General features: G+C 45.8%; 1 protein-coding gene across 2 annotated transcripts in view; it reads left to right on the top strand.

Annotated features, from left to right (window-relative positions):
- Nucleotides 1-26,923, top strand: part of alpk1 (alpha-kinase 1) — a 204,748-nt gene that overhangs the window by 150,547 nt on the left and 27,278 nt on the right. For both annotated transcript variants that reach the window (XM_068039800.1, XM_068039809.1), the window contains 3 exons: nt 16,147-16,233; nt 17,591-17,667; nt 24,960-25,055. In XM_068039800.1, the coding sequence (XP_067895901.1) occupies nt 16,147-16,233; nt 17,591-17,667; nt 24,960-25,055 (260 nt within the window). The remainder of the gene's footprint in view (nt 1-16,146; nt 16,234-17,590; nt 17,668-24,959; nt 25,056-26,923) is intronic.

The raw sequence follows: 26,923 nt of genomic DNA, 5'->3' as shown, positions 1-26,923 counted from the left end.
TCACAACAACCCACTTTGTAACAGAAAAGTTTCCTCATGTCATCTCTGGTTCTTTTGCCAATAACCTTAAATCTGTGTCCTCTGGTTATTGGCCTTCCTGCCACTGGAAACAGTTTCTCCTTATTATTCTATCAAAACCAATCATGATTTTGAACATCTCTGTCAAATCCCCATTTAACCTTCTCTGCTCTAAGGAGAACAACTCAGCTTCTCCAGTCTCTCCACATAACTCAAGTCCCGCATTCCTGCTCCCATACAAATAAATCTCTTCTGCACCCTTTCCAAGGCCTTGACATCCATTCTAAAGTATAATGCCCAGAATTGAAAACAATGCTCCAGCTGAGGCCTGGTGTTTTGTAAAAGGTTAGCATAACCTCCTTGCTTTTATACTCTATTCTCTATTAATAAAGCCAAGGAACTCATATGCTTTTTTAATAGCCTTCTTAAATTGTCCTGCCACCTTCAAAGATTTTTGTACATGCAACCCCAGGTCTCTCTGTTCCTGAACCTCCTTTAAAATTGTACCATTCAATTCATATTGCCTCCTCTCATTCTTCCTACCAAAATGTAACACTTCACACTTCGCTGCATTAAATACTGACTGCCATTTGTCTGCCCACTTCATCAGTCTGTCTAAATCCTCCTGAAGTCTGTTGCTATCCTCCTCATTGTCTACTATATTTCCAAGTTTCATATCGTCTGCACACTTTGAAATTATGCACTGTATACACAAGTCAAGGTCATTAATATATATCTTTAAAAAAGCAGTGGTCATAATACCAAGCCCTGGGGAACACCACTGTATACTTGCCTCCAGCCTGAAAAACAACGGTTCACTACGACTATTTGCTTTCTGTTCCTTAACCAATATTGTATTGATGCCGCTACTGCCCCTTTAATCCCATGGTCTTTAATTTCGCTAACAAGTCTACTCTCTGATACTTTGTTGGACACCTTTTGAAAGCCCATATACACAATATCAACAGCATTACAGAAAGGATGTAATTGCACTAGAGAGGGTACAGAGGAGATTTATGTGGATGTTGCCAGGACTGGAAAAATGCAGCTATGAGGAAAGATTGGATAGGTTGGGGTTGTTCTCCTTGGAACAGAGAAGACTGAGGAGAGATCTGATCGAAATGTACAACATTTTGACAGGCCTGGATAGAGTGGAGGTGAAGGGCATATTTACCTTAGCAGAGAGATCAGTGACTAGGGGGCATAGATTTAAAGTGATTGGGAGAAAAATTAGAGGGGAGTTGAGGAAACATTTTTTCACCCAGAGGGTGGTGGAGGTCTGGAACTCACTGCTTGAAAAGGTAGTTGAGGCAGAAACCCTCAACTCATTCAAAAGGAGTCTATATATGCACCTCTAGTGCCTTAACCTTCAGGGCTACAGACCAAATGCTGGAAGGTGGGATTAGAATGGGTGGATCGTATTTCGGCCGACACAAACACGATAGGCCAAGTCTTTCTGTGCCTTAAACTTTCTATGATTCTATACCTCCATCAACCTTCTCCATTACTTCATCAATTAAGTTAGTCAAACATGATTTGCCTTTAACCAATCCATGCTGCCTTTCATTTATTAGTCAATGCCAAATGCCAATTAACTTTGTCCCTGATTATTATCTCTAAAAGTTTCCCCACCACCGACGCTAGCTGACGGGCCTGTGGTTGTCAGGTTTATCCCTCCCCTTTTTTTTGAACAGAGGTGTAATATTTGCAATCTTCCAGTTCTCTGGCACCACCCCCATATCCAGGCAACATTGGAAGATTGTTGCCAGACCCTCTGCAAATCCACCCTTCACTTTGAAATGTAGGATGCATCTCATCCGAAATGGTTGACTTTTCAACTTTGAGGACTGCCAACCTTTTATGTACCACCTCTTTATCTATTTTCATCCTATACAATATCACTACTACCTTCTTTACTGCTACATTAGCAGCATCCTCTTCTTTAGTGAAGGCATATGCAAAGTATTCGCTTACTACCCCAGCCATGCCCTCTGCCTCCACAAAGAGATCTCCTTTTTAGTTCCTAATCATTCCCACACATGTTTCGACTACCATTTTATAATTTATAGGTTTATAAAAGACTTTTTGGTTCCTTCTCATGTTAGCTGCTAATCTGTTCTCATGCTCTCGTTTTGCACCTCTTATTCTCTTTTTAAAATCTCCTCAGTATTTTCTGTCTTCAAATTGGTTCTCTACTTTATTATGAACCTTGTAATTATCCTAAGCCTTCTTTTACTGTTTCATTTTTTAACCTCTATATCTTAAGTCACCCAGGGACATCAAGCATTGGATGCCCTTCCTTTCCCCTTGAGAGGAATGGGTTTACTTCGTACATGATCCATCTTTTCTTTGAAGACGCTCCATTATTTAATTACTGTTTTGCCTACCAATTTTTGATTCCAATCTGCCTGGGCCAGATCCATTTTCAACTCACTGATGTTGGTCCTTCTCCAGTTAAATATTTTTACGTTTGATTGTACCTTGTCCTTTTCCTTAACTATTCTAAACCTGATGATATTATGATCACCATTGAAACATGCCCCTTTTGCCCCACTTCATTTGCCAGAACAAGATCCAGCAATTCCTTTTTCGTTGGACAAGAAACATACTCATCAAGAAAACATTCTTGTACACATTTCAGGAATTCCATCCCAATTTTGTCCATATGTTTGTCACTATCCCACTCAATATTAGGATAATTGATGTCCCTATTATCACTACTCTGTAGTTCTTGCATCTTCCTATAATTTGTCTGTAAATTTGCTCCTCTATCTCCTTCTCACTATTTGGTGGCCTATAGTACACCTGATGTGAGTGCACTAATATTAATTGATTGCAGACAAATACCAGAGACCTGTGTGCTCGTGCTAACACCGGGCAGAATTTTGTGAGGCCAGCAGGAGTGGGAATGGAGGTGTGGGGGCCGAGGAATAAGGACGGACTCACTGACCTGGAAATTGGACGTCGTGACATCGGTTCCAGATTTTGTCAGTGGTGGTAAAAGCTCGGAGGCGGCGTCGCCATCCCTACACAGCAGAACTGCCATTTAAATTGCTAACAGCTTGTTGTAATACTTTTGCATAGAAGTGATTGCAATTCAATGGGGGTGGGGGGGTGGGGGGGAGGGGGGGAAGTTGGAATTTAGTCAACAACAGGCAATGATCACATGCCTTCTGATCTCTGGTCATTGAAAGATGGCAGCACCAAGGCGAAACCTCAGTGATGCAGTGGAAAGGCAGCCATGGGAAGCAGTGCATAGCGGAAGAGGGGGAAATGGAGGTCTTATCCTTCTCTCGCCTTGCCACTGCTGTGTCGAGCTCATGGCCAAGGCAATGGTGTGCAGGTCTGCACGCATCTGTGGGATCTGGCTCTCCACGAAGGTCGCCCACCTCTCGATGGAGGAAGCCATGTGCTCATACACCTGAGACATGGCAGCACTCATGGCATGGATGGCCTCTGGCACCTCCGTCATACGTTGCCTTACCTCTCTGTGCAACTCCAGCAACTCTATTGTCTACAGTAGAGGCTCATCCTCAGCCCGGAGCTCAGCAGGGGCCTGGCCCACCCTCAGTCCTCCGACTGTCAGTAGCCTCGTCTGTCATGGCCTCTGTCAGCTGCTCGGGGGCTCTCTCTAGCTTATCACCCTGAATCTAAGCCTGAACGTATACTCACCAAGGTGAAAGTATCTCTGCTGGTGGAAGGTGCCGGAGAATGATGTGACGGTGCATCCTCTGACTGCTGCTCCTCCTCCTCAGAGGTCGACACTGTCCACCTGTCGCAGTGTCAGCGCAAGCCTCCTGTGGACGACTTGCATGAGAAAACACAAGCATTTGTGAGTTAGGTTGTGCAGATCTCTCTCATGCCAAACATGCATGATGTGGATTTTCAGAAGTATGGTGGAGGACACATGTACACAATCCTCACTCTCTTGTGCAGAAACCCCTGTCTCACCATCTGCGATTGAAAGGCCACCCTGGGGACCGCTAGCTCCAAAGCCTCCTCAGTAGATCTGGGATGCCTCCGCCTTCCCTTGAGGTCTTTCTGGTGTTATGGGCCTGTTTGTCCTGCAAGTGGAAAGAGGGACAGTGTAAGACTTTGCAGGAAGTGGAACAGAACAGTTCTGCAAGTGGTAGCCCCTCGTCCCCTGATGGAGTTTCCTACGTGGCTCCTCCCCATGCCCCCTCTCAGGGGATGTAAAGGAGCTGAGCTGTTAAAGAAGGGGGCCTGTCGGCGAGAAGCAGCCATGCATCTGCCAGGATGTGGTGATGCCTCACCCCCATGCCACTGCCTTTGTGGCCACTCCCTCCCCATGTCGTGCTCCCTCCTGTGTAGCCACATGCGAGCCCCAAAGAGGAGAGAGTTACGGAGGACTCACCTTGGCAGAACAAAGAAGGTAATTGACTCTCTTTTGACACTGGACCAGTTATGTGGGGTGAACCGACGGCAGCTGACCTCCTCTGTGATCTCCATTCAGGCTTGCTTGGTCAAGCAGGAGGACGGCACAGTGGCGCAGTGGTTAGCACCGCAGCCTCACAGCTCCAGCGACCCGGGTTCAATTCTGGGTACTGCCTGTGTGGAGTTTGCAAGTTCTCCCTGTGTCTGCGTGGGTTTTCTCCGGGTGCTCCGGTTTCCTCCCACATGCCAAAGACTTGCAGGTTGATAGGTTAATTGGCCATTATAAATTGCCCCTAGTATAGGTAGGTGGTAGGGAAATATAGGGACAGGTGGGGATGTGGTAGGAATATGGAATTAGTGTAGGATTAGTATAAATGGGTGGTTGATGGTCGGCACAGACTCGGTGGGCCGAAGGGCCTGTTTCAGTGCTGTATCTCTAAACTAAATCTAAACTAAATTTCTTCTTTGCCAACCCTTGGAAAGAGGACCTCCCGCCTTTCCCTTGTAGCTGGGAGGAGAATCTCCTGCGAGGCATCGCTAAACTGAGGGACTTGGTGCCAGGTCACTCCCACTCCATCCCAACGGTCATACTTCCTTGTACGGGGAGTGGGTGGTCCAGGAGTTCCAACACCTCTTCAGCCAGGTCAATAAGCACTCCAACTTCACTGCCTCACTGAAAGGCAGCAATACAAACAGGGCTGAAAGTGCTTTAAAGTTGGCACCAGCACCTGCATTAAAGTCATCTGACGCCGCAATCACCGCCTCCAAGCCCGCCCCGTCGCATAATTCGATGGGCCCTGCGCCTCCATCATGGTACGTGACTGCCTGCCGCGTGATCACGCTTGGCCGACCGGCATGTCACAGGTGGCGACAGCACCTGCTTGCGGTTCTGCCGCCGGGACCCACAGTTCAAAGGGAAAACTGCTCCCAAATTTATCTTACACTATAGCTTCCAGAGCTGCTGTTGCTGTACTACCTGTCTTAAAGGGACAGGTCACTCTTGTCAAGATAGGTCTTTATTTTTGGCATCTTGAATGAAAAATGAGCTTTCATTTTTCTGAAGTTGTCATGGAATGATATACCTCTTTTTCACCCACCGATGGACACCATGTTGGTACAGTGGTCCCCTCCCCAAAAACCCCCACATCCTTTATGAGACGCCATATTTAAGGGCAGAAGAAGAGCAACAACCACAAGCTGCCTTGACAGCTTCTGAAATATTTGTCTGACTCTCTCCAGAGCCACCAACAACTGTCAAAGGGCAGGAATCTTTCTTTCATCTTCCCATACCATAATTCCATTCTGCAGTCGAAACTAAAAATCCCTCTGTCACAACTGCAGTCTGCTCCTATTTCCAAACATCAGAGTGCATACCCAGAACTGTTTACCTAGTTCATCTACAGTAAAATAGCACAAATAAAGCAGTACTAACTTCATTGGTGTAAAATGCAACTTCAGCATAGTATAAAATGGGTGTTTGTGAATCAGCATCCCATTTAACACCCTGCTCAATTTTCTTTTACATTGACTTCCACTTAATCATTATGAGCTTCCCTTTTGCTGCCTTTTTCCATGGAGATGGTCAGGGTGCACAGATGCATATTCTAGTGCTCCTCCTAAATAAAATTCTACTGACTAGCAGCTGGAAGAGGCTAAACTGTTTAACTGGTACATGGCACTGGAAACCAGGTGGCTCTTGACCTCTTCGAACATGGTCCCTTTACAGGCTGTGAACTCTCCACTCCTGCAAGGACAGATTAGCCTAGCCTGCTTTCTGGCTCTTGGACGTCATGACAGGTGGGCAGAGGACTAGTGTGGAAGTGCTGCTATCCTCAGAGGGAAACTCAGCTTCCATGGCCACATCCATCTCAACCCTATTTGGGGTCTCCATGTAACTGTCCTCTATCAGTAAATGTACAGCCACCTCCATTCCATGTCTCATTTGGGTAAGCTCATCAGTAATCATGCCCAGTGATGCAATATGCAATCCAAAACCTGGATGGCAGACTCTGGTCCATTGTTTTGGCTTCTCTGCTGGGTGACTGCACTGTAGATGGCTCTAGAATTACCATTCTATCCAAAGGTGTCTTCAGCCTTCATTCCAATCCTTCACATCCACTCGCGCAACTGCTGGACTCCTCCATACTACCCACCATTTATTAAACACAACTCAGCCAATCCACCAACAACCCCAACAACTTCTCAAAAGCTGGGCCCTGGAGACCTGGATTCCTGTCCTCACCAGCTGGAGAGAGAGGTAACTTCATGTTCTAATGAGAAGGTCTACCCACTCCACCCATACTGTGTCACTGAGCAGTCGTTCTGACTTTGTGCTGTCTGTCTGAACTGGTGAGTGGGTAGGGTAAGTGTAGTGACAGAGTCCTAGGTATGCTGCTACTTATCTTGGAACCATTGTCATATGAGTACCAGCAGGGGCTGGCTGTGAAAGCTTGAGAAAGCCCTGCAAAGATACAAGAAGTGACAAAAAGGAATTTAGAATTGTCATACTAATGTGGCTTGGGAAGCATGTCACATGGTGCCCCTGTTGCTGGTAGGATTTATTTGAGAGTTCTGATAACATGTTATAATGCAGTGTTCTGGAAGGAGGCTTTGGGATGGAATCCTCTTATTTGGAATTACCCTCCTCCCCTCTCCATGTGCCACAGTTGTGATTTGATTTCCTTGATCTTATGCTCTCCCTGTGCCCGAGTTTGGTGGCAGGGAGGGCATTTAAATTGGGACGATTCCACCACAATTACGTCCATGGCGGGAAGGCCCATGAACAGCATCCCACCCCACTGCTAAATGAGGCCCTTGAGGGGCAATTAATGCCCAATTAAGGGTCTCTTCCTGCTGCCACTGTTATTAACCCAGCAGTGGGCAGGCCTGTCACCACGCGGGGAGCATGACTTGCAAACCTGTGCAGGTTTCTTGTGGTCTTCCAGGAAAGGGTCCCTCATTCAAAGGTATTCAGTACCTGATTGAAGGAACCGGCATTGGGAAGGAAGGGCCTGCTGAGAGCCACCCCCTGCCCTTGCTGCTGACCCTCCCTACATCCGCCTCCCCCACGATCCCAACCCCACAAAACCCCTCCCGTCATCATTTACCTCTGGCCTGGGTTGCTCCGCAATCCTGGGCCTCCGGTGGGTGTCATTCCAGTAGCAGCCATCGCCTCCCCAGTGACACTGCTGAGCAAAAGAATTGCCAGTCTCTGATTGGCCAGCAGCTCTCAGCAGGTGGGACTTCCCACCCCCAGGGTCCTGATCCCATGGAATACCTGCCAGCGGACTGTTAATTGCCTGATTGGCTCGTAATTCAACGGCCTTCCCCAAAGGAGAAATGGGGTCTCTCACTGGCTATCTAGCCAGCGGCCGAGACCTCTGTCGCCTCCATAAAATTCCCCCCCTTTTGTGCAGATGGCCTATGCCTTGAAGAGTCAAGGTGTCTTTTGAAACTTCTGTTCCTTCTGTTGCAAATTGCAGGCTTCGATTGTTGTTCGCTTTCCTCTAAGAAACAAAACGGGGATGAGGGTTAAAACATACTGAAAAGCGGATTTACAAAAGGCATTTGATAAGATGCCACATAAAAAGTTACTGTACGAGATAAGACCTCATAGTGTTAGGGGTAATATAGTAGTATGGATAGAGGGTTGGCTAACTAATGGGAAACAGAGAGTCAGGATAAATGGGTCATTTTCAAGTTGGCAAACTGTAACTAGTGGGGTACCACAGGCATCAGTGCTGGGGCCTCAGCTATTTACAATCTATAGTCATGACTTGGATAAAGAGACCGACTGTAGCCAAATTTACTGACGATACACAGATAGGTGGGTAAGCAAGTTGTGAGGAGGACACAGAGAGTCTGCAAAGTATAGATAAATTAAGTGAGTGGGCAAAAATTTGGCAGATAATGTGGGAAAATGTGAGGTTATCCACTTTGGTCTGAAGAATAAAAAAGCAAATTATTAGTTAAATAGAGAGAGACTACAGAATGTTGTGGTACAGAGGTATCTGGGTGTCCTCGTATATGAATCACATAAAGTTAGCATGCAGGTACAGCAAATAACTAGGAAGGAAAACGGAATGAGGAGGAATTTCTTCTCTCAGAGGGTCATTAATCTTTGGAATTCTCTGCCCCAGAGAGCAGTGGTGGCTGGGTCATTGAATATATTCAAGGCTGAGTTAGATTTTTGATCTACAAGGGAGTAAAGGGTTATGGTGGGCAGGCGGGAAAGTAGAGTTAAGGCCACGATCAGATCAGCCGCGATTTTATTGAATGGCAGAGCAGGCTCAAGAGGCCAATTGGTCTACTCCTGCTCCTATTTCTCATGTTCTTTAAGAAGCTCATGTCAGAAGCAGAGCTGATAAGAGAGAGCTGTTTCATGCAGAAGAGGAGGCATTTAATCTTGGTAATGGTAGACAGGCTTGTGATGAATGAGTGATCGTGTAAGAAAATTTAGAAGGGTGCAGATGGGAGGCTTTTGGGACCCATGCAAAACAAAAGGGACAGAATGTCCTGAGATACAAATAAGAAATCACCAATTCCTTGATGCAGGGCATAACCAGCAAATTCCATATTGCCCCTTCTAATGAGATCAGTGAACTCCTTCCAATACTGTATCCATGTGTTTTGGATAATATAACTCAAAATTTTCCTCTGCTTCTTGCTGCCACATATTGTAGCCAGTTGTTTTCACGCTGTTTTGCACAATGCAGTACCTCCCACTGCCTCACCACAGCTTGCAGCAGCCTTTTGCGTGCTCACTTCATTAAAGTGTGGCGACACTTAACTTCCTTGTCCTACTTCTGCCATTGGATCATTAGAAGAAACAAATGATCAAGAAATTCAACTTGTAAAACATGGGAAACGTTGTAACCGCGTTTGACTTGGGGTTGGGACATAAGTTAAAATTTCAAAAATCTCAAAGCCGACCCCAAACTGCCTCCAACCTGTCCACTTTCAGGTTTAATGGAGGTGGACATGGGGTGAACAGGCAACTGTTCCATTATTGCTTTTATGTAGTAATAAGGTAACAAACAATCTTAAGTTGAGTGGTTATAAAACTTTGGGTTCTTTATTGTAGGTAACACATTTACAAGAGAGCTCTATCATACACATCTGACTTGGTGTCTTAACCAACTCCAACTAACTGATCACATGTTGGATGACATCACATCCTGTGATGCTGTGTGGAGTACATACACTGTTAAAGTGATATCACAACATCATGGAAATACACCAAACATGAATTGTACATAATGGAATGAAACAATTTGAAAAATATTTACACATGCATTGACACTAATGTCCTTTAGTCAGGTAGTCCACTGACTCATCCTGATTTTGTCACAGTGCAGCTTGATGGAGAGCTAGGCTTATTAGCTTTCTCTCCTTGACTTTTGTGTGTAATCTGACAGTCATCCTGTGCTCGATCGTTACACTGGTCATTTTCTCTTGCAGATCTGAGTGTGACTGTGTCCTCAATGCAAAGGGTTGTCAGGCACAGTGTTGTTCGCTAGTTCTTTTAGCTGAGTTCTGTTTCTTCTTAGCACTGCTCCATTGGGGGTGGTTACTTCATAAGATCTTGATTCGTTGCAGATTCTGGACTTCTGCAGGGAACGTCACTTTTTCTTGTGGATGAATTACCTTGACTTTCTGCCCTATCTGTAACACTGGTAGCTCCACATCCGCATGCTTATTGTGCATCGCTTTCTTCTTTTCTTGTTTTGCTAGGAGCCTATCTTGTATTGAAGAGGACTTCATAAGATGGTGACTTAGAAGTGGGATGGTAGCCCTGTGTCAATTGGTTTCGCCCTCAGGTGTAACATGGCGATATGAAGATCCTGCTTTGTTTTTCAACATTTTACAATCAGTGATTTGACTGTACATACCATTCTGTCTGCTAGGCTATTTGACCTAGGGTAATGCGGTGAAGAAGTGACATGGTTTATGCCCCATTTTCTACACATGTCTTGAAATGGCTTAGCAACGTATTTAGTTTAGTTTAGAGATACAGCACTGAAAGTATTGCGGACCGTTGTCCAGTACTATCTCCTCTGGGGGAACAAACAAACTGAAAATTGCACTAATGGTATTGGCAACTGATGCGCTTGAAGTGTCCCTTAAGTGACATATTACTGGAAATTTACAGTAGTAATCAGTGATCAACGATAATCGACACCTTTGTGAAAAGATCAGTTTCTATCCTTGACCGGAATGGGATGGGATGGCATGAGGAAGAAGAGGCTCTTTATGTTGGCATGGTTGGTGCTGCTGGGATGCATCACATGACCATACCACTCGCTCAATGTCACTGTTCATACCAGGTCAGTAGATGGTCCTGCGTGCAAGTCTTCCAGACTTCTCAACACCCATATGGCCGATTTGTAATTGTGAAAGGATGTCAGGGCAAATTATTACCTGCCTGCCTTTGAAGATAACACCACTAGAAATTCCCAACTCATCTCGGTATTGTCAAAAGGTTCTGAGCTCCACAGGAATCTCTTGTATGCTGTCAGGCCATCCTTTATTAATAAGTTACCATAGCATTTTCAAGACTGGGTCTTTTGAGGTTTCTTCCAGTAATTTTTCATGCTTCTTCTGCCCGAAATGCATCAAATCGATCTGGTATACATCCTCTAGCTCAATGTCAACCTTGTTGGAATATCTTCACACTTCCTGGGATTAGGTAATCTGCGTAATGAATTAGAGGTCACCTTGAGATTCCCTGGATTATATCTGACCTTGGAGTCATAACCTTGCACTTTTATCAACAGCTGTTGTAGCTGTGGAGGTGCACTAGCCAGTGGCTTCTGCCAGATCATCGCTAATGGGTTTATGATCTGTTTCAACTACAAAGTGTTTCCCAAGAGATGTGTGAAATCTTGTGATTCCGAACATCAGTGCTAGTGTTTCCCTTTCTCTGCTGGAGTGGTTGGCCTGTGTAGGGAATGAACTTTTCAAATCAAAACTTATTGGATGTCCATCCTGCAACAAGCATGCTCCAAGGCCTTTTTTCAAAGCATCTACTTCAAGTGTGGTATCATTACTCGGATCATAGTATTGCAAACATGCATCTGTTGATAATGACTGCTTCAGCAGGTCGAGTGCATGCTGGTGGTCCTCATGCCACAGAAATGGTGTTTTGTTTCTGAGAATTTGAAATGTAAGCAGCTAAGAAATTGAGAGACCAAGACATCTTTGCAAGTCTTCTTTGCCTTGAGGGCTTAGCATGGACTGAATATCCTCTATTTTGCTTGGATCTGGTCTTATGCCTGTGTCTGAATAAATGGAGCCAAAGAAGTTGATGTGTCTCGTGTTTATGGCATATTTCTTACTGTTAAATATAAGGCCCTCTTTCCTGGCTCTTTTTGTCGGGATATGTAAATTCCGGTCATGTTCTTCTTTTGTGGTGCCCACAACTGTGACATCATCAGCGATACAGACACACCCTGGTACATTCTCTAATGTGATCCATGCATTGCTGAAATACATCCTGGCTTACTGATAAGCCAAACGGTAGGCGCAAGAAGCAATATCGCCCAAACAGAGTCCTGAAAATTGTCAACTCTTGCGAAATTTCAGAGAGATGGGCCAACCAGTAACTATGTTTTGCATCTAACTTCAAAAAGAACTTGGCCTTTGCAAATTTCGGAATCTCTTCTATTGTGAGGATTTTGTGAGGACAGCGCTTCAAAGCCTTGTTTAACTTTCTGAGGTCCAAACACACCTGAATGGTGCATTCTTTTTTGACTACAGCTGTTATCGAGCTACATTAATCTGTGTGTTGAACATGCCTGATGATTCCTTGCCTCTCTGTAGTATCCAGCTCTGTTTTCAGTTTGTCTGTGACATGGATACTGCATTTCCTTGGCGGATCTATAGAAGGAACTACATCGTCCTTCACATGTAGGACAGCATCTCCTTTGAAACTCCCCACTCTGTCGAAACATTCTGGGTGTATTCTTTGTAAATCTTGGATGGACCCGATAGGCTCAAACCTGTTCTGGTTATGTGTCTTTGGCACACTGTTGATCCCATGGATCGCTATGATTTGAAGCTTGCCACATGCCGGCAGGCCTGCAATTGCTGGACCATCTGTGTTGATGATGTAGAAAGCCTGTTGTGACCAAACACAGGTTCCATACTTGCAGTTCAACCCTAGTGTACCTATACAGTTGATCGGTGTACCATTGTACGCAGTGAGTCTTGTCTTTGTTGATTGTATGATGGCTTTCCATCTCGCCAGGTACATGTTCTTCACTCTTCGCAACAGCAAAATGTTTGCACTTGCCCCTGTAGTGACTTTGAGCTGCAACATTTATTGACCACTTTTCTCTGAGCACTCTATATCAATGGTTGTGAATGCTTCCGTCTGTGTAACTACAACTATTTGGTGTGTGAGGGTTACTGTGTGGAAGGCTTGCTCACCTTCAGTGCCCTGTATGGTGTTCACATCACTGTCAATCTTGTGGACAATTCTGTGCTTGGTTTGGCTTTTGGCAATTGTATCCCTGTTTCTTCCACAAGGTGGTGTCTGCCTCTCATCAGGTCGCGGTCTGCTATGACTCCTGGTCAGTCTTCCATTATTAGAGCTCTTGCACAGCCTTGCCCAGTGCCCTTTCTTGCCACACATCTTGCAGTTGTCCATGTAGATGGGACAGTTCCTCGGCTGATGCATCAGGCCTCACTTCCCACATATCTTGCCTGGCTGAGGTGTCCTGGTTACCTCGCCTATAGTTGTAGTACCAAGCACTCAAATGCACTGCCTGCTTCCAGTAATGGCCTCAAATTTCCTGCCTTCTGTTAGGAGACTTTCAACATCATAGCCATTTTCCTTGTCTAGTAAATTTCTGAAAAACTTATATTGGGGTAGACGCAATCAGTAACTCCATAATCCGCTCTGACAACTCCACCTCTGAGAAATCACAGAGTTTGACCTTTCTCAGGGCAGCTGCTCACGAATTGGTCAATGGACTCTCTTGATTGCTGCCTGTAAGTCATCAGCTCTAGGCAGTGAATTCTAAAATTAATCCTGACCTTGAGCTGCTGCTGTAACTGAGACCATGGTTTTACTGGGTCCTTCTGTTCCAAGGTGTTAATCCGATGTAGCCCATCATTACCGATTGCTATTTTTATCTTGACCACTTGCTTTTCTAGCTCCATGACTGCCAAATGCAAGAAGCACAACTCCATCCATTGTTTAAAGAGTTAAAACTCATGGGGAAGGTCTTGGGCTTCCCTATTTATGGAAGGATATTTAGTGGACATGGTGCCAAATTCCCACTGTCAAAAATGCAGCTGGAGCTTTCCCTTGTAAATTTCAGCCTCTCTTTTTCTCTGGTCTTTTCCCTGGAGGGAAAAAAAACTTGAAGGTTTAGTGTGTCTACAGCGTCGAGTTTTGGCCACACCCAGAACCGGTGCCTGCTTTCAGGCTTTCAGCCTGCGATCAGGGAGGCTCTGCCCACGAAGCACTAACGGTGGGACAGGTAATGGCAGTGCCGATCCGCAGCTTCAACGAGTACTGACCCTGCTCGCTGTTTCAGAGCATAATTCTGCCTGATTTCTGCTGTTTCCTGCTTGCCATCCTTGATCTGAACCCCCATTTTGTGTACTCACTGTGGCTTGAGCACCAGCTTTATGGAAGGTCATCAAACCTGCCTGTGCCGAATCGCCCACCGCCATCCCCGACGATGAGGTGCGCTGCCCTGAGCATGTTGAACAATGACGGGAGAGATCATTGGTTTCAGTGTCTTGCCCACAATTGCTGGTGCCTATGAGTACCATTCCTGAGCCTCTCTGCAGTCGTGTTAACTCGTAGCTGTGATCTTCCCTGCACATCGTTTTCACCACATTACGAATGGTGTGCTGCTTCAGAGACCACATGCTACCGCGATGTCATTGAGGATGTGATTCTTCAGAGACCAAACGCTGCTACTATGTCGAGGATGGCGCGCTTGAAAGTCAGAAAATCTTCTGAAACCATACGCTGTTGCTATATTGCGTTATTGCTTCTATGTAGCAAAAAGATACCAAACAATTTTAAGTTGAGTGGATATAAAACTGTGGGTTCTTTACTGCAGAGTAACACACCTACAAGAGAGCTCGATCATACTCATCTGACTCCATGTGTTACACAACTCCTACTAATTGATCACATGTTGGATGACATCACTTCCTGTGGTGCTGTGTGGAGTAGATACACTGTCAAAGTGATATCACAACACCAACCACCTCCCAGGAGATGGCTTGGCAACCTCTGACTTAATCTGCTTTTCTCCCCATCAAACCGTCTCCCATCCCACCACCCCAGACAAAGATCCCCGGGAACAGACCTTCCATCCCACTCCAGAGACCTGCTGCAGAGTCCTCGCCACCCAACTGGAAGCCAAGCCTGTCAATCAAACAGACTCCTGGGCTGGGATCCTGTCAGGGAGAAAAGTCACATGCTGTGGAGTTTTAACTCCACCATGCGTGGAAACCTGGACTCCCATCTGAAATTCCGCCCTCCCTCCCATGCAACCCAGCCTAATCAAAAGCGGGGTCATACATTCCAGCGCAGACTTCAACAACAACAACTTGCATTTATATAGTGCCTTTAACAGAATAAAATGTCCCAAGGCGCTTCACAGGAACATTATTAAACAAAATTTAACATCAAACTACATAAAGAGATATTAAGGCAGATGATCAAAAGCTTTGTCAAAGAGATAGCAAGGCAGAGAGGTTTAGGGAGAGAATTCCAGAGCTTAAGGCCTTGGCACAACCACCAATGATGGAGCAATCAAAATCAGGGTTGCTCAGGAGGCCAGAAGAATGCAGATATCTTGGAGAGTTGTAGGGCTGGAAGAGATTTTTAAAAATGACTTTATATAGCACCTTTCATGACCACCGGACATCCCACAGCATTTTACAGCCAATGAAGTATTTTTGAAGTGTAGTCACAGTTGTAAAGTAGGAAATGTGACAGCCAATTGTACACAGCAAGCTCCCACAAACAGCAATGTGATAATAACCAGATAATTTTTTTTGTGCTGTTGACTGAGGGACAAATATTGGCCAGGACACCAGGGATAACTCCCCGGCTCTTCTTCAAAATAATGCATGAGTTCTTTTACGTCCACACGAGAGTCCAGATGGGGCCTCGGTTTAGCATCTCATCTGAATGATGGCACCTCCAACAGTGCAGCACTCCCTCAGTACTGCACTATTGTGTTAGCCTTGATTTTTGTGCTCAAGTCTTGGAGAGGGACGTGTATCCATAATCTTTTGACTCAAAGACAAGAGTGCCTTTTTTCATCATTACCAAGATATGAAGGGACAAGGCCATGAAGGAATTTGAAAACAAGGATGAAAATTTTAAAATAGAGTGTTTAACTGGTAGCCAATCTAAGTCACTGAGCAGAAGAGTGCTAGGTGAATGGGACTTGGTGTGAGTTTAGACACAGGCAGCAGAGCTTTGGATGAACTCAAGTTTACGAATATATTAAAATCCATGCGCTCCAGTGCTTTCTGGGGTTTGGTGCACTCATTGTGTGACCCCTACCCTTCTCCCCCTGAAAAGCATCCACCTAGGAAAATCAATCCTATATTTAACCTCTTTCTTAAATGTGCAATAGTTGGTTTGGAAAGTGCAGAGCTGCTAGTGCAGAGTAAGCTGACTACATGACAGGATTGACACATGCATTTTACTTTTTCTGCTGATTTTTTTTCATTACTTCTTGTGACATGCAGGCACTTGGGTCTATGAGAAAAAGAGTGACCAAACACTGGTACAGGCTGTCAGTATTCAGATAAGGGGACAGATACTACAAAAACTCGGTAAGATCGAAGATGGATTTAAGGCCGTTGGCACCATGTTGAATAATATTGTGATCTATTCAGTTGTTTTTATTTGGAGCTTTTCATTTCCAGTCGTTAAGTGTCCTACTTACTTCATTCTGTAACTTATGACAGATGTCATGGAGCTGTGATGTCTGTGCACCAACTCTGTCCATCTTCTTGGTATGAGGTATTGCTCCAGCCACTGGAGGGTTTTCACTTTGACCCCTGTTGACATCAGTCTTGCCAGGGCTCTTTAGGGCCATACTCAATTAAAAGCTGCATTGATGTTGCAAGCAGCTATTCCCACCTCTCCTCTGGCACTCAGGTCTTCTGTCAATGTCTGGTTCAAGGCTGTGAAGATACTGGGAGCCAAGTGGTTTTGGTGGAACCGAAACTGAGCATCGGGGAGCAGAATATTGGTGAGTAGGCGTCACTTAAGGGCACTGTTCATAGTCCCTTTGCTGATGGTTGAAAGGACGCTTCAAGGGCAGTAACGGACAATATTAGATCCACCATTTTTGGATAACCTTTCACATTGTCAGTCAGTAACAATTTCATAGCTACACTGGAACAGTGTGACTAGAGGGATGGCTAGTTCTGATGCACAGGTCTTCAACATTACAGCTGGGATAAAGTCAGAGCCAGTGTCTAGTGCACTTGGTTGCTTTTTAGTATCACTTGGAGTGACCTAGATTGGCTTAATACTGGCATTTATCATGGTGAGGTCCTGGATCATCCATTTTGCACTTCTGGCTGAAGACATTTGAAAAGACTTCAATCTTGTCTCTTGCACTCATGCTGGCTCTGCTTTAATTGAAGCAGGAAATGTTGATGGAACGTCCTTCTCCTGTTAATTGTCGAGAAGGTGACCACCATTCTTGGTTGGATGTGGTGGTGCTTTCCTTACAAATATGCATTTACATTAATTGCCAAGTGTGCTGCATGTGTGAAGGTCTGTACTATTTCAAATGTCAAGCCATATTTACATCATACCATAGAGCCAACAGGACATTTAAACCACAAACAAACAAATAGTGGTCCCGACAACAGTCAAAAACCTATATTGGTAGTATTAACAGCAAGGTGGCTAAAGATTGGTCCCAACAGAAAGCATGTGGAATTTCACATGGAAGAGTGATCACATCAGCAAACCTAAAACATTATTAACATTCCTAGAACCAGAAACGGAAAACATACCCGAATATGATCATTTGTGGCCAAAATGTGCGACTTTGAGGCTTGTGATCCATGCAATATGTCCAACAAGCTGCTGAGCTGCAAATAGAATTCTATATTCAGAGAAAGGGTTTGGAGACCTTTTAATGTTGCTGTTTTATTTTCTGATGAATTTTAGGACTATGGTATGAAGCTGCAGAGCTGATCTGGGCTTCCATTGTGGGATTTTATGAGCTTCCTCACCCAGATAAAAAGGTTTGTTTTAATTTCTTTTTCCTTCTTCTAATTTTCCCTTAAGATTTTCTCGCCTTTACCCTCCTCTCCTCTGAAAGCAGTGACCTGGACTGCAGTATGTTTTCACAGGCACCACTAGCCCCCTCAGCTATATTGGCTGTTCTTCACCTGTGGGACTGGAAACCCAGTATTAACATCGTTCTTTTCAAACTTTTTGCTTTCCAACCCAGAAGGAGTTGACTCCAGCTCTCATTTGGCTCCATGGATCAAACAAGTGGTAATTTTTTAATTCATCAGTCTAGACAGTGCAATTCTCTGGGGGCTATTCAACCATTAAAAGCATCATAGCTGCTGAACCTAATCCTGTCTGTATGCAACATCCACACATGCACAATGTTCAGCAACAATCATTGGATAACAGTATCAAAAAGCGCAAAACAGCCAAGATCCATTGTATTCTTGTCTAGTAGGAGAGATCTACAGTTCCATTTTGTTCCTTCTCCCTAAGCTAGATATACTCAGAGAATGAAAGCAAAATACTGCAGATGCTGGAAATCTGAAATAAAAACAAGAAATGCTGGAAATACTCAGCAGGTCTGGCAGCATCTGTGGAGACAGAAGCAGAGTTAACGTTTCAGGTCATTGACCCTTTATCAGAACTTCGAGCATGTTTCAGTGCTGCAACACACCATTAGAAATAGTGGGGGAGAAATTTGTTCCAACACAGACTACGTTAATTCCCTGGGGGAATGCAGTGCCACAGGCTGTTACCTATGCGGCCCGCATGGTATTCTCCATTGACATCATTGAAGGAAGCCATGCAGGGAGGTCTGTGTTGCACCTTTAGAAGCGATGCAACACAAACAAATGTCTTCCCCTGTATGTTTGCAGTGAATATTCTCGCCCTGAATTTCTGCGGGGGTTAGACCAATCTCCAGCCATAACTCTAGTGGTACACCTGGAGAAATGGTGATAAATGACTGTTTTCAACAGCAGATCAGGAAAACTGCTGCAGAAATTCAGTGCTCAAGCTCTAGAGTTGCGTGTAAAATAAAATATGTTAGCAAAGAACATTACTTATTCTTTCAGAGGATCTGATGTGTTTTTTTAATTACTCTTGTTAAAAATTGGAACTGTGCTTTTCTCTGTTTTGATAAAATGCTGTGGTGAAATTACAATCAATATAGTTTAATCATATAATTTGACTTCAGAGGTATTCTGTGAAACTATCTCATTATGCCTGTCACTGAAAACACAAGAAACGAGGTCAGACTGCAGGTGGAAAGGATTATACAACCATAGTTTGCTGTTCCAGACAATATGTCGAATGATGGTGTAACACAAGCATTCTTCTATTTACTTATTTCTTTAATCAGTATTTTTGAGAATTACATATTTGAGAATATTATATTTTTGAGTGGTATGGTACAGCACCAATGAATAAGCATTGCCAGGAGTGGATTGATGTAGGTCCCAACCTGATTTCAGCCCTAATGCACAGTTCCAGCCATCTTGCTTTAGAGCCTTGAGAGAATTAGACAAAGAGTGGTCCCATGCATTTCTGATTCAGGGAGCAGGTCTGACTGTGGCCCTGGAAAACAAAAAAAACGGAGCAGAAACAAAGGTATTCATACCTTTAAAAACAAATAATTTGCATACCAGTGATAGTAGATTTCCCAATATCCTGTTCTACCTTCCGTATTACCTAACAAAGGACTTCACCTCATGCCAGTTTTTTTGTATTGAAGTCCTATCATATATTAAGATGCGGTGGAATTTAATTATTGGGTGCCCAACTGATGGAGCATGTCAGGTGCCAGCCTGCAGCCCATTACTGCCAGTGAGAGGCCCGGTCCATGTTACTGTGAACTGTGTGTGTCAAATGGTTGCCTGCCTGCAACTCACCTGCTCCAGGATGCCACAATAGCAAAAGGGCTGGAGCCCATTGTGGTCAGTGGCAATGTAGACCAGTGGGAGGTTGGTGATTGCTCTGTGGGCAGACCAGGGAGAAAGTAGCCTGTGCCCTATACTAATCAAGTGGAGCCTAGAGAAGCACTCCTACCCTTCTGGCCCAACAAAAATAATTCTAAATTTATCGCTTTTGGTCCCATTCAGCTGTATCGCCAGGTAAAACTAGACGGAGCTTGTGCCATAAGCAATGTCTCTCAAAATGGCAGTCAGGTCCTATGTATGTCATAGGACCCCAATTTGCGTATTAGAAGAGTTTCCCCAGCTGGATTTTTGTTTTGGGGTCGAGTCCCCGACACCAGGTGATGTTCCAGGTTCCAATCCCGTGTCATCTCGGCATCAGACGCACAATGCAATTTCTGCAGGGATGGTCAGAGAGTGTGCTCGCATCCAATTAAAGACAGCGGGGCGGGGGAGATGGGGGGGGGGTGGGGCTCCCGAGGCTGGGGGGCCAATGGGAGGCTCTACAGCAATGACACAGCAGCAGTCCCATCATCCGAAATGGGACCTGCCAATGCATGTAAGAAAATGTAAAAGATTTTCAATTTAAAAAGGCCACAGCTGCTGGGCTGTCATCATCGTGAAGCCATCCCCCCCCCCCCCCAACCCACCACCAACTGGATGGCCAGCAGCCACAGCTGTGGCCTGGCAGCCATGGCGAGTGGGGGAGGGATTTCCTAGCAGGATGGAGTGCTTACTCCTCTTCCTCCCACTTCGGTCTGCCACTGGCAAGCTATCTTCATCCCCTAGCCGTGTCTCAGCCTCAGTGGGGGGCCCCCAAGTTAACTGGAAAATTCCAATCAGCTTCTGCTGAGTGGCCTTAATAAGTAATTTACTTGGCTTAATATGCTACCCACTGCTTGCAGGTGGGTAGCTGTCACCAACTCCACCCCACTGCCCTCCCCAGCTCCTCCCAGAATGAAAATGGCCCGGAGGCGGGAACATGCCAGCAACCTGACACGCTGCTCTCCAATGACAATTTTCTGATCATCCTGCCTCCAGTCCCACATCTAATGGCAATCGAAAATTCTGCCTGGTGTCTCCCTCAAGACGTTCCCAACTGAGTTAAGGAGCCATTCCTTGACTATAATTATTTCATAGCAATTTATCATCATGATGCTCAAATTTGCTGAATAATAGTTACAACAGGAAAACTGTTGATTAGTTTGATCATCTTTATTGTGAATAGAAATGATAGAGAATATATTTTAAGTGAAATACAATGATCTAATTTATTATTCCTGACAAATCTATATGAATGTGGATCCTGTAGTATTAAAGGTTGTAGGTCATGGGTAACCCCACTGCCTTGTGGGCGTCTCGGGAGAGACCAAGGCTAAGGGAGTAAACCCTAACAGAAAATCCGGAGCGGAACCCCGTAGGCGGTCATGTGTCACCTTTGGCATGTTTCCGGCAGTTCCTGCAGCCATACTGGTGCCAAACGTCGTGTCCTGCACTCCTTTGGACCCCACCAGAAAGGCCGAGAGGGGGGTTTTGACGACTGGGCAACTCTCAACCTCCATAAATTTGCCCAGGCATGCGCCATGGAGAGGTCACTCCATAGTTGCCTCACAGCGACTGAAACAACACGGAAGGCAGCAGTTACGGGTTATAAGTCCAGATAAATTGGCGTAGAAACTGGGCGCCACGGGTTGCCTTTGTCGGTGGGAGAGGTCATTGCACCTCACTGGACAGCTACCGCCCGCCTCAAACCGGGCAGCCCCCGGTCAATAAGGTTCTGTCCCGCCACAGTCTGCCTGCTTCAATGGGTGCTTGGAGCTCAGGGTCATTGCCCGAAAGGTGGACTGATACACCGCACCAAACAACATGAAAAAAGGAAAGAAGGTACCAGCCCTTCGCTTTGCAAGCTGGAACGTCAGAACTATGTGTCCTGGCCTGTCGGAAGACCTTACACAAATCAACGATTCTCGGAAGACCGCCATCATTAACAACGAGCTCAGTAGACTCAATGTGGACATTGCAGCACTTCAGGAGACTCGCCTCCCCGCGAGTGGCTCTCTAGCAGAGCAAGACTACACCTTCTTCTGGCAGGGCAGGGATCCTGAAGAACCAAGACAGCATGGAGTGGGCTTCGCCATCAGAAACTCCTTGCTCAGCATGATAGAGCCTCCCTCAAATGGCTCGGAACGCATACTGTCCATCCGACTGCTCACCACCTCTGGTCCAGTACACCTACTCAGCATCTATGCTCCAACACTCTGTTCCGCACCTGAAGCTAAAGACCAGTTCTATGAACAACTCCATAACATCATTAGCAGCATCCCCAACACCGAACACCTATTCCTGCTGGGGGACTTTAATGCCAGGGTTGGGGCCGACCATGACTCATGGCCCTCCTGCCTTGGGCGCTATGGCGTTGGAAGGATGAATGAGAACGGACAGAGACTGCTTGAGTTGTGTACCTATCATAACCTCTGCATCACCAACTCGTTCTTTCACACTAAACCCTGTCACCAGGTTTCATGGAGGCACCCAAGATCACGTCGTTGGCACCAGCTAGACCTCATTGTCACAAGGCGAGCCGCCTTAAACAGTGTTCATATCACACGCAGCTTCCACAGTGCGGACTGCGACACCGACCACTCCCTGGTGTGCAGCAAGGTTAGACTCAGACCAAAGAAGTTGCATCATTCCAAGCAGAAGGGCCACCCGCGCATCAACACGAGCAGAATTTCTCACCCACAGCTGTTACAAAAATTTCTAAATTCACTTGTAACAGCCCTTCAAAACACTCCCACAGGGGATGCTGAGACCAAGTGGGCCCACATCAGAGACGCCATCTATGAGTCAGCTTTGACCACCTACGGCAAAAGTGCGAAGAGAAATGCAGACTGGTTTCAATCTCATAATGAAGAGCTGGAACCTGTCATAGCCGCTAAGCGCATTGCACTTTTGAACTACAAGAAAGCCCCCAGCGATTTAACATCCGCAGCACTTAAAGCAGCCAGAAGTACTGCACAAAGAACGGCTAGGCGTTGTGCAAACAACTACTGGCAACACCTATGCAGTCATATTCAGCTGGCCTCAGACACCGGAAACATCAGAGGAATGTATGATGGCATGAAGAGAGCTCTTGGGCCAACCATCAAGAAGATCACCCCCCTCAAATCTAAATCGGGGGACATAATCACTGACCAACGCAAACAGATGGACCGCTGGGTTGAGCACTACCTAGAACTGTACTCCAGGGAGAATGCTGTCACTGAGACTGCCCTCAATGCAGCCCAGCCTCTACCAGTCATGGATGAGCTGGACATACAGCCAACCAAATCGGAACTCAGTGATGCCATTGATTCCCTAGCCAGCGGAAAAGCCCCTGGGAAGGACAGCATTACCCCTGAAATAATCAAGAGTGCCAAGCCTGCTATACTCTCAGCACTACATGAACTGCTATGCCTGTGCTGGGACGAGGGAGCAGTACCCCAGGACATGCGCGATGCCAACATCATCACCCTCTATAAAAACAAAGGTGACCGCGGTGACTGCAACAACTACCGTGGAATCTCCCTGCTCAGCATAGTGGGGAAAGTCTTTGCTCGAGTCGCTCTGAACAGGCTCCAGAAGCTGGCTGAGCGCGTCTACCCTGAGGCACAGTGTGGCTTTCGTGCAGAGAGATCGACTATTGACATGCTGTTCTCCCTTCGTCAGATACAGGAGAAATGCCGTGAACAACAGATGCCCCTCTACATTGCTTTCATTGATCTCACCAAAGCCTTTGACCTCGTCAGCAGACGTGGTCTCTTCAGACTACTAGAAAAGATCGGATGTCCACCAAAGCTACTAAGTATCATCACCTCATTCCATGACAATATGAAAGGCACAATTCAACATGGTGGCTCCTCATCAGAGCCCTTTCCTATCCTGAGTGGTGTGAAACAGGGCTGTGTTCTCGCACCCACACTTTTTGGGATTTTCTTCTCCCTGCTGCTTTCACATGCGTTCAAATCCTCTGAAGAAGGAATTTTCCTCCACACAAGATCAGGGGGCAGGTTGTTCAACCTTGCCCGTCTAAGAGCGAAGTCCAAAGTACGGAAAGTCCTCATCAGAGAACTCCTCTTTGCTGACGATGCTGCTTTAACATCTCACACTGAAGAATGCCTGCAGAGTCTCATCGACAGGTTTGCGTCTGCCTGCAATGAATTTGGCCTAACCATCAGCCTCAAGAAAACGAACATCATGGGGCAGGATGTCAGAAATGCTCCATCCATCAATATTGGCGACCACGCTCTGGAAGTGGTTCAAGAGTTCACCTACCTAGGCTCAACTATCACCAGTAACCTGTCTCTAGATGCAGAAATCAACAAGCGCATGGGTAAGGCTTCCACTGCTATGTCCAGACTGGCCAAGAGAGTGTGGGAAAATGGCGCACTGACACGGAACACAAAAGTCCGAGTGTATCAGGCCTGTGTCCTCAGTACCTTGCTCTACGGCAGCGAGGCCTGGACAACGTATGCCAGCCAAGAGCGACGTCTCAATTCATTCCATCTTCGCTGCCTTCGGAGAATACTTGGCATCAGGTGGCAGGACTATATCTCCAACACAGAAGTCCTTGAAGCGGCCAACACCCCCAGCTTATACACACTACTGAGTCAGCGGCGCTTGAGATGGCTTGGCCATGTGAGCCGCATGGAAGATGGCAGGATCCCCAAAGACACATTGTACAGCGAGCTCGCCACTGGTATCAGACCCACCGGCCGTCCATGTCTCCGTTATAAAGACGTCTGCAAACGCGACATGAAATCGTGTGACATTGATCACAAGTCGTGGGAGTCAGTTGCCAGCATTCGCCAGAGCTGGCGGGCAGCCATAAAGACAGGGCTAAATTGTGGCGAGTCGAAGAGACTTAGTAGTTGGCAGGAAAAAAGACAGAGGCGCAAGGGGAGAGCCTACTGTGCAACAGCCCCAACAAACAAATTTCTCTGCAGCACCTGTGGAAGAGCCTGTCACTCCAGAATTGGCCTTTATAGCCACTCCAGGCGCTGCTTCACAAACCACTGACCACCTCCAGGCGCGTATCCATTGTCTCTCGAGATAAGGAGGCCCAAAAAGGAAAAAAAAAAGGAGGTCATGGGTGAACAAAAAGCAGGTTGTCCTGCACTGTTTGGTGTGTGAAATCCATACTCCATATCTCCACCTTTAATTAAAACAGCCAATATGTTACCAGGATCCCATGCAAATTGTAGTTGTGCTGAAGCAGATATAGTTATTGGTGTGAGCACAAAATGGTAGAGGATATGGATGCACATAAAAAGTAAATGAACAATGATGACATTTGTACTATTAATTAGAGCTAAAAATATGTGTTAAATTGTTTGTAATTATAGGGAATTTCCACTTCACTGGGCATTTTGGCTGACGTACTGGTTTCAATGAGTGATGAGGATTACAACCGATTTAAGAATGACCCTCAGATGGATCTGGTAAAGTATCATTGTGCCCTCAGGTGCAACCTTCTGCAAGGCCAGGAAAATCCAGGCCTAATGGTTAATATTAGTTGCTCAGACCACCATTGTTCACAATTTGCACATATGATTTTGGACTCAGGAATCAGAAGTACACTTGCAAAATCTGCGATGATACCAAATTAGGGAGTATAGAGAAAGACTGCAACAAAAGACATTAATAAACTTGCAGAATGAGCATTTAACTGGCAAATGAACTTCAATATAGACAAGTGTGAGGTGCTTCATTTTGGTAGGAAGAGTATGCAGGCCACATACTTGGAAAATAAGAGTCTGAATGGGATAGAGGAGCAAAGGAATCTAGGGGTACAGTTATACAAATCACGAAAAGAGTGATGCAGGTTAATAAGGCCATTAAAAAAGCATACAAAGTATTGGGGTTTATTTCTAGAAGGATAGAATTGAAAAGAAGATACATTAAACTTATATAGAACAATGATTAGACCACACTTATTGTGTATTGTTCTGGTCTCCATATTATAAAAGGGATATAGGGGCCATCGAGATTCACAAAGATGATCCCAGAACTGAATGGATATACTTATCGGGAATAGATAGGTTACAAGCCGGGGCTATCTCTAGAAAAGGGAAGGCTGGAGAGTGACCGAATAGAAGTCTTTAAAATTATAATAGGATTTGCTAGGGTAACCATAGAGAAGCTATTCTCACTGTGGGGAAACCAAAAATATAAGAGAACCACAATTAATCCAATAGGGAATTCAGAAGAAAATTTTTTACCCAAAGAGTGGTAAGAATGTGGAATTCCATACCACAAGGAGTAGTTGAGGTGAATAACATAGAAGCATTTAAGGGCAAGCTAGATCAGCACATGAGGGGGAAAGGAATGGAGGGGTATGCTGATAGGGTTGGATAAAGAGGGGTGGGAGGAGGCTTGTGTAGAGAGTAGACCAGTTGTGCTGAATAACCTGTTTCTGTGCTGTAAATTTTATGGGCTGGATTGTCCTGACCCTGTGTAGCCAGGGTTGGAGGCAGGGTCTGGGAAAATAGAGGGGTTCACGTCGGGACAGCTCCCCAATACATTGCCGCCTCTGGGGGACCTTCCCATGGATGGACTGGGAACCGGAATGGCAGCCAATTAGTCCAATTAAAGCCCCACTTGGGAGCCATTTTGTGCCAGAAATTATACTGACTTCAGAGCAGGCCAACCGCACCCCTTCATCACCGCCCCCCCCCCCACCATGTGCAGAATCCACCAGCTCAATTAAGTCAGCATCCAGGGGGCTAACAGAACTGGAGGCTCCATGCGCCAATGACAGGTAATGAAAAGCTACAGTCCTGTTTGTAAATAGTCTGGTGGAGGGGTTTCCCCTCCATCCCAGTGACTGTACCAAGCAGCGGATAGCCAATTAAGCTTGTTTAAAGGCCAGTTAAGGTCTATTGTCTGAGGTCAACTGGAACAGTGTAGCCGCCAGGAGGCAGCATCCCGACGGCAGACCGGATAGGTAGCACTCCAGGCAGGCTTTGAGACCCTCCTTGCCTGCCTGGCTTCAGCTGCAGCCGCAGTCTGTCCTGTGGAGGGATCCCCCTCCGCAATGGTGGCCTGACTGATGATTCTATTTTTTATTTAACACTTGGATAAAAAAAATATTGAGGGGGTGGGGCACCTCAAAATGGTGGCGCCCTCTCTCTTCCTTACCTGAAAAGGCTGCTACTTCAGCGCTTGAGGGCCTCTTATTGCCCCTTCAGCTTCGAGAGCCCGCTCACCATCCTTAATTGGGTGGCGAGCCCACCCTCTGGCCACTAGTTGTCTAATTCAGGGTATATCACAGCTGGGTGACAGTTTCCCACAGGCGCGGGTTTCTGAC

This window comes from Heterodontus francisci, chromosome 1 (assembly GCF_036365525.1).
Source record: "Heterodontus francisci isolate sHetFra1 chromosome 1, sHetFra1.hap1, whole genome shotgun sequence".
In the NCBI taxonomy this organism is placed as follows: domain Eukaryota; kingdom Metazoa; phylum Chordata; class Chondrichthyes; order Heterodontiformes; family Heterodontidae; genus Heterodontus; species Heterodontus francisci.
Note: the sequence above shows the minus strand (reverse complement) of the source record. Positions and strands in the feature narration are given on the sequence as shown.